Source organism: Sinocyclocheilus grahami, unplaced genomic scaffold (genome assembly GCF_001515645.1).
Source record: "Sinocyclocheilus grahami isolate Dianchi unplaced genomic scaffold, SAMN03320097.WGS_v1.1 scaffold476.1, whole genome shotgun sequence".
NCBI lineage: Eukaryota > Metazoa > Chordata > Actinopteri > Cypriniformes > Cyprinidae > Sinocyclocheilus > Sinocyclocheilus grahami.
Window position 1 is genome coordinate 24,425 of NW_015505655.1, and position 8,376 is coordinate 32,800.

At 35.2% G+C, this 8,376-nt stretch overlaps 1 protein-coding gene across 1 annotated transcript in view; it reads right to left on the minus strand.

Moving 5' to 3' along the window:
• Nucleotides 1-6,417: 6,417 nt before the first annotated feature.
• LOC107553614 (uncharacterized) overlaps nucleotides 6,418-8,376 on the minus strand; it is a 9,684-nt gene continuing 7,725 nt past the window's right edge. The window contains exons 10-13 of the mRNA XM_016235902.1: nucleotides 7,430-7,498; nucleotides 7,131-7,226; nucleotides 6,777-6,875; nucleotides 6,418-6,440 (exon numbers count right to left, since the gene is read on the minus strand). Of these exons, the coding sequence (XP_016091388.1) occupies nucleotides 6,418-6,440; nucleotides 6,777-6,875; nucleotides 7,131-7,226; nucleotides 7,430-7,498 (287 nt within the window). The remainder of the gene's footprint in view (nucleotides 6,441-6,776; nucleotides 6,876-7,130; nucleotides 7,227-7,429; nucleotides 7,499-8,376) is intronic.

Sequence of the window (8,376 nt, forward strand, 5' to 3'; positions counted from 1 at the left end):
GTGTGTGTCATCAGATGTTAAACAACGTCAACACGGATGCACACATCCTTAAACGCTTTGCTAGTGCTCACCATAATGAGATGAATAGAGATCGCTCTTACCACAGAAATGCACGCTTCAAACAAAACAGTCAATGAAGACGAAGAAGTGAATGATGTGTACTCCTGGCGCCTATTTATACTATAGTCGCAACGGTAGTGACGTCATGGCTGTCGCCGGCCAACGAGTTTTTTCAATGTATGCTTCAGACACGGGTCACGACAAGGCGTTCCCCATAGCGACCCCTAGAAGACGCAGTTCGAAGTTCCCATGAAAGGGAACTGCACCACCACGAAAATGGGCGGCTTTCTATGCTTTAGCCTATTGATTATTTACTTAGTGAAGAATAAACTTTAACAGATTAGCATTGTGTTTTACTAAAATATCAGACTTTTTTTTCAAAGTTACTTTTAAAAGTGATTACTGTTACTATACGAGTTATTCACCACAATATCTTCGTTAATATTAATGAAATGTTTTTAAAATTATAGATGAAATAATACACAGCATTACCAGTATATTTGAACATTGTGTAAATGTCAATGATTGTTTTGTTTTTGTTTTTATAAAATAAATAAATCTACGATGCTGGGGGGGGGGGGGGGGGCTGCACAAACAAATAGACATACCTATGAGTACAAAGACCAGAAAATTCATGGACTATTCATTCTTTTTAGTGTAAATAACTATTATTTAGACACTGAGCAAGAACGGTGTATAATACAATAAATGTAAAGATACAATATATTCATTTTAAAACAAATATTTAGTCATATGTATTCCGATAAAAGCTGCCCTTTCCAGCAACACCAGCTCTCCTTGACCCTCTGATAAGGTAATAACAAAAAGAACTCAACCAACTGCAATAAACGTCAGTCTAATCAAAGCTCTATGACTATAAATACAGTGGGGTCCCAAAGCTTTTCCAAAATTGTACTAATTAACTCATGTTGATTATACTTTTGTTATAACATTGTTTGAACTTTGCTGCAATTTAAAAAATATATTTTCACCCGTGGTCCCACTTCTTTTGGACCCCACACACAGTATATATGGATCCTTCATAACACTGATCATCTGCTTTCCTTTAACAGCAAGTTCATCAACATGATGATGCAAGATGGCAACAAAATCCTTGCTAGAGGAATCATGACACAGGTATGAATCAAATCTCATTATATACAGACTGGCGGTCAAAAGCAGGCCCGTTTCTCGGCATAGGCAAGCTAGGCGGTCACCTAGGGCGCCACCAGCAGTAGGGGGCGACAATGAGCGCATGTACTGGCACTACATTTTAGCAGGGCCGTGATAATCGCTGTCTCATTTCGAAGGCTGTGCCCTCCGGAGGTCACATTCGAAGGCTGCATACGTCATCGAGGCTGTCTCATTTCAGAAAAGCAAGAAGGACACTCCGAATGCAACCTTCGAATGCGATCTTCTTTCACAGGAATTCAGAAGTTGCATGAGGTGTATCCTTCGCTGCTACACATAACCCACAATTCTTTGCGTCGCCGTAAACAACCATCGTTTATTTGAAAAAAAAAAAATGGCGGCGCCGGCAGATGTAATGTTTCACACAAGCGAAGATGTGGTGTTTAAATGTAAGAATTTTCAAGTTTTTCAAGTTGTATTACCTCAGTTGGTAGATGTGGTAAACAGGATTACAAGTGTTTAGTGATATTTAAATGTTGAGAGTAGTACTTTACTAGCAAGGCGAAAAATTATTAATTAGTTTAACCCTCTGGTATTGTACATTTAACTAGCGTGAGAGCACAACAACGCTATAAATGTGTTGGCATAGCAACATGATACTTCCTGTTTCCTTTTCCGCCCATCCTACGAAGGCCGTCTTGTTTAATTCTGGGTTGAGGACACTCCGTATACACATCCTTCAGAGGATGCGGCATCCAGAGGACGCAGCCTTCTAAATGAGACACAGCTATAGAGTGGCACGGCCAACCTGAAATATGATTGCCACCCTCACTGGGTCCCCCAACATCATTGGGCATCATTGGCCATGCAAAAAAAAGTGGCCTAAGTTCAAAGGCCAATTTAAAATATTGGTACAGTAAAAAGTGCACAAAATTAGTAATTTGTTAAGGCAGTATTTGTGGCAGTCGAGAAATCATGCTGCATAATTGGTCCAAAAGCTGCGTGTTTTTGCGCCAATGCATTGTTAAAGGATCAGTGTGTAATATTCACATATAAAACTAACAGATGAACAGCTAATTTTAAAATATTGGTATAGTAAAATTTGCCAATTCACAAGATCAATACATCCTTTATTAAACCGCTTTGTTGAATTTAATGCATCCTTACGGAAGTGTTGAAATGCTGAATTCATTCATTCACTTCTAACAGCGCTTAATGGGAGCAGAGTCGTACACATAGAGGGCATAGCGTTGCGTCTATTAAAGGGGAAGTTCACGCATCAATGAGTAACAAAGGAATAAGTAGCTGGAGTCTGATTACTTTTATTTGCCTGATCAAGCTTTTTAATGTAGTTTGGGGTAACAAAGGGGTTTATAGGTTTGACTGAAATAATAATGAGAAAAACAGACACATAAAATCAACAAAACAACTAAACAAAAACAGATAAAGACAAAGTAGTCATTGATAATATCTAAATTATCAATATCTGCCATCACACATTAACTTCAATAGCCAAAAATATAAAGTTTCACACATTTGTAAGCATACCTGTAAGTGATGAATAGTAATTAAAAAAAATAAATACAATTGGGGGGTTCTCAGCACCAGACTGCTGTTGTCTTTTCCCGAGGGGTGTGGTGGAAGTGGGAATGTGCCTTTTTGAGCTTAATGTTTTCAACATAAGATGCTTTTTTTATATTTATGTTTACATTTACACTTGTGTTTATGTTAATATTTATATGGAATGAAAGTTGTTGTTTTTTGGGGGTTTTTGAGCAACAGAGATGGTGCCCCCTGGAAGTTGGTGCCCTACACAAACTGAGTAATCTGCGTATAGGGAGTGGCAGTACTGGCATATTGTGGTACATCCCCTGTAAAAACTGACTGTTGTGTTTTATACTTACTAGAAATGAATTCTTTATAGGCATGTGGAATGAAATAAAGGCATATTATTTAACATAAACTAATGATTTTTTTTCATTGTGAACTTATTTTGAAAGTATACAGTTCTCTGTATACTTTCATTTCTTTCAAAATGGTGCCTCTGTGACGTCACACATAATAAATGCACATGACTGACAAAGACAGAATGCAATTCTTCTTTGGATTCGGATTCCAAGAAGATCCCACACGTGTCGTCGTCGAGCATTGTAAACAGTAAGACTATCAATTGCAAATAGCGCGCTATGCGTCATTTAAAAAATGTTTGCTTGACATGTTTTACAAAATAAATGTCAATTCTTTTTAGCCATTTTCATGAATGTTTCTGGGGTGCGTTTCCCAAAAGCAGCTTCCGTTGTTACCAATATTCAACAGAACGTGTGACCATGGTTAGCTAATGCTTTTGGGAAACACTCACCAGATCTGTAACTTTTCAAAAATGTTTGATGGACCTGCTCAACAATCGTTCTTGTACTTAATAAGTTAAAGTTAAAATAAGACCAATAGCACTTTTTGCTCTTGTTGAGACCACAGGTGACTCACCCCGTGACAAATGTGAGGGGAGCCAACCATCTCTGGTGAAGCCAGCTCTAGTGAACCGTTTCAACTGAAATAAACTTGCACTGATTGATCTAAAAATATGTCAGTGCCCTTGTTTTGTCTCTAAATACACACCAGTAATGTTTTTTACAAGGCATGTTTATAAAAAAATACTTAAGTGTCCTAATTGAACTATGGCCTAATTCTGGCTTAGTTTAAGCCTTGTCTGTGAAATCATGCCACGATGTTTATATTTATAGCGAATCTCTCAAAAATTATGTTTGGGTCTTGTTTCGTACCACAAGAATAAAAAGAAAATAACCTTAAAACATTTTGTATGCGTGTGCTCATTTTCATGTCAATTAACCTCCATCATTCTGTTACTCACCCAGTTGTTTGTTTACAGTTCACAGTGAGGTCCTCACCCACACACTGCAGATATGGACTGATTTGGTCCTGATAAAGGCTTTGAAAGACAATAAGGAAAATATCAGCACAAAACTTCAGGTACTTTAATGAAATAATTTTTCTGCCAGACCTAATGTGGCTTTTACTCACCAACACTTTAAATGCAACCATCTCATCCTGATGACTCTTCAGCACTGTTGTCCAACATGCCCAATGGTGGCCTCTTCTTTATATCATGAATATGTTTAAGGATGTTTGGAGGCACCAAATGTTTCTGCTACTGAAAGTGTTTTTGCACTGGAGCCCATAGATTACATTATTGAGGGTAATAAATTTGAACCTTGTTATGTTTTTATGGAATCACATGAAGACAAGAGCTGACCTGATCTCTATACAGCTGGTCTCTGATCAGCCAACACACTGTAAAAAAAAAAAAAAAAACACATCTGCTCTCCATTAGTGCATGAACTGAACTTCAGTTCTGTTTGTGTCTCTAAATGGGCTAATAATATGAGACAAGCAGCAGCTATTGATAAAGAAAATTAATAATTCAAACACTTTAAACTCCTGTGCAACCATGATGATATGGTTATCTGTCTTTATTCGCTTAATCTCCTGAATTAAACAGTGTAAATAACGTTTTGTGCCACAGTTAAACATCTTACATATAATTACAGCCATTTACAAAAAACAAAAAATGACTTTTGAAAAGAGCTCACAGTAGAAACCCATTTGGATTACAGTGAAGAACAACACTGAGGTGTGTTTGATCACTGTCAGGACTGGTGAGAGTTTGAACAAACACTCATTGGATAAAGTGTCTTTTTCTATCATTGTTTTTCATGTTTGTGTTTCCACTGAATCAAGCTGAGTTTCCTCTCTCTTGTCACTCCTACCAGCCTCCAGATCTTGATTCAGTAGAGCATTCATTTCATGTAATTCTGCTGTTTTTTCCTTTGGTCCACTGGCTGGAGTTTCATCAGACCCTTTCTGGGTTTGGGACAAGACATATCTTAAAAAAACCATTCAAAAGTAGATGTGTAAAAATAAGTTTTATATAAATATCTATAATTTCTGCTGCTTTTGACATCACAGATCAGGACAGTCTCCAATGAAAGTTTGAGCTGCATCACAGATCACATTCTGTCTAGTAGGTAATACTTCTCGTTTGACACTTAATTGTGACTACTAAAAAGTATGTTCTATATAGTATGAATATGTGTAGTATGAATAAAATTTGGACACACTACATCCATGCCAGTCACTGTCATTCACAAATCCTTTCCTGTGGCCTCATGGGATAGTAAAGTGTCCTCTGAATATGCACTTCAGGATCTTGAAATAGAAGGTCATCCAGGTATATTTTGCATACTGTTTTTTGCCTACTATATAGTACAGATAGACATATTTGGATGCAGCATGTGTGTTCTTGTGGCGTCATCAGCCAATCAGTGTTATCATGGAGTCACTTCACTTTGGTTCCAGAGTGTATTTTCTATATTTTCTATTCATATTACTCATATATTTATTCTACTTCTATATTTTTTTTATAATTATTTTCTATTTTTCTATATAGGAACTTAAAATGCATCAATTAACAGGTTTTTATTGTAGCATCCTTTTACATTAAAATAACAAACAACTTTATATCACCATCAAAACATGAACAACATTTTCAAGTTTAATAACTAAGAATTCTCCTTATATTCCAGGTCGATTTATTAAATATGATTTACATTAAATAAAATACTAACTTGATATGATTGTAGACATGTTTTTAGCCGTTGTTTGGAGAGAGGGAAGGAAAAGAGATGATTGAAAACAGCATGTTTTACTTTTGAAATCATTTGGCAACCAATACAAAATTATCCATTTGTTATCTGTAACAGAATATCACTAGACTCTCTGCTTTACAACTTAGTTTTCAGTCTCAGCTTGTTGGTTTTTACTCAAGAGGAACTCTTTTGCAGACAGTCAGAGTACAGGATAAATGTGAAAGACTGTTTCTCATGTCTTTGTCTGTGAAACATCAGGATCAGCTGCAGACAGATTCTCCATTTCACGAGTCTCTGGTGTATTCTGTGTTTAAAACAAGACGTTGTTTGGTACAAATCAGTACTCCAAGCTAAGACGTCAAAGCTGATATTGCAGATCAGCTGATACATCATATATAATTATTACATTACCCCGAGTTGACCTCTTTGATGTAAGTTCCTTTGATTGTGTGTAGATCTGTATTTGAAAACAGAATTACAGATTAAACATGGATACATACACAGTTGAATGTACTGCATACATACACATACAGTACATACTGTGTTGAATACAAATCTGAACTTACCCAGCTGTAACAATCCTCACTATGTGACAGGAGGCATTAGAGAGAAAGTTGTTTCAAATGTTAATAATCGATTGAATCAAATTATTGAATAAAATCAGAATCGTAGCAAATAAATCAGATTCTGTAAGTATTTTGAACAGATTCGATGGCTTTTGACCAATTTTTCCTAAAAACCTCACGTATACAAATCATACTAATGTTCCCGAGTTTGAGTCACTATTTGTAAAGTTCACTGCTGGGAAATTTGATAGATTTTAATCTTTCATCTTTAATCTGTGTCACTATACTGACACGTTTGCCTTTATTATCACAGAGCAAAAGTAAACAAAAATAAATAAAAAATAAAGATACTTACAGAAAGCATGCATTTGTAAAATCAGCCAATACAAGACAAAAACACTTTCAGAAGGGAAGACAATGACTCTCATATCCCTCATGACACGCTCACCATTCCCTAAGAATGAAAAGAATAACAAAGAAGAGAAAGAAGCACAGGACATTTGAAAGCAAAATGGTAAAGCAATCTTCAGCATTTGTAAAATGTAACCCTGCTGTGCTCTGTTAATTTTTAGCATTATATAAAATGGTGTGATGTTAAAAGATTTCTAAAATATCTATAAACGGCTATACACACATACACAAATGCATATATACAAATATGGAAATACAAACATATTATTATTTGCAGAAATTATAGATTTCCACTTACGTGCTTTCAGGATCAGTTCTGCTGTCAGTGTAACAGAGTTCAACAAAACAAGACCAACTGCTCCAAACATGTACATGATTTCATTACAGCGAGGCACTATAACAGATGCACAAAACAATCAAATTGTTGCATTAATTATGCAGATATCTTTTCTATGCAACACTATCAAATTGTATCTCTCTCTCTATATATATATATATGTATGTATGTATGTATGTATAATGTGTGTGTGGGGGTATGGAATTAGGAATCCTAACTGTCATTTGGATTTATATTAGAATTTAGGAGTCAATAATTACATGTATTTGATCCTTGTTGACTCGTCTCAGTCTGTCGTCGTCGTCTCTGGACTCTTGAACGTTCTGCCTCTGTTAAAATCTCTGCATCTGTCAAATCTGATTTCAAAGTCAAATGGATGAGCAGAGAATATGGATTTAGTAATAAAAATACCGTGACAAGAAGTTTCTTTATTGAATAAATGACTGAAAATAGCTAAATTACAAAAGACCAACCTTTAAAAAAAAAAAAACGGAATAACTCAAGAAGGCCTAGTAAAGTAAGACAATATTGTACCGAGTGTTAGAATAACTGGTTATATAATCTGGATTATGTAATCAGATTCCAAAAATGAAGTACTTGTAATTAGACTAATTACTTTTTTTAAATACTCATAATCAGACTACAGTTACTTTTTTAATGATTTTATGATTGCATATGCACACAATAACAGTAGATTCTCCATTATTTATTGATTCTCCTTCATTCTTCTTTTTATCTCTTTTGAATTTTCTTTTCTAAAACGGTCTATTGCTTTTATGCATGTTCAACAAGTCTTCCAGTTTAATGGAATTGCACAAGCTATTTACTAGTCAGGTGATTATAATTACACAGAAAATATAGTGGCCGCACAGCATTGGACCACTGGATTTACAGAAATCATTGCACTTTTAAGGTGATATATGGCAAAAACATTACTGTGTGCTACAAACTCGGAGTAAACTCCACACTTCCTAACAATTGCAAAAGACTACACATCTAATTTAAAATCTTATAAAAAGAGAGAAATGTTTGTGAAAAAAAATGTAAAAAAATGAGGTAAGCTTGTTTTCTCAACATGCACATGATCTAAAATTCAAGAAGCATCTGAATACTTATGTCAATGTAACATTTCATTTTTTTTTCTTTTTAATACATTTCCTAAATGAATCACAAATATCTTTTTTGCTTTGTCATTATGAGGTATAGA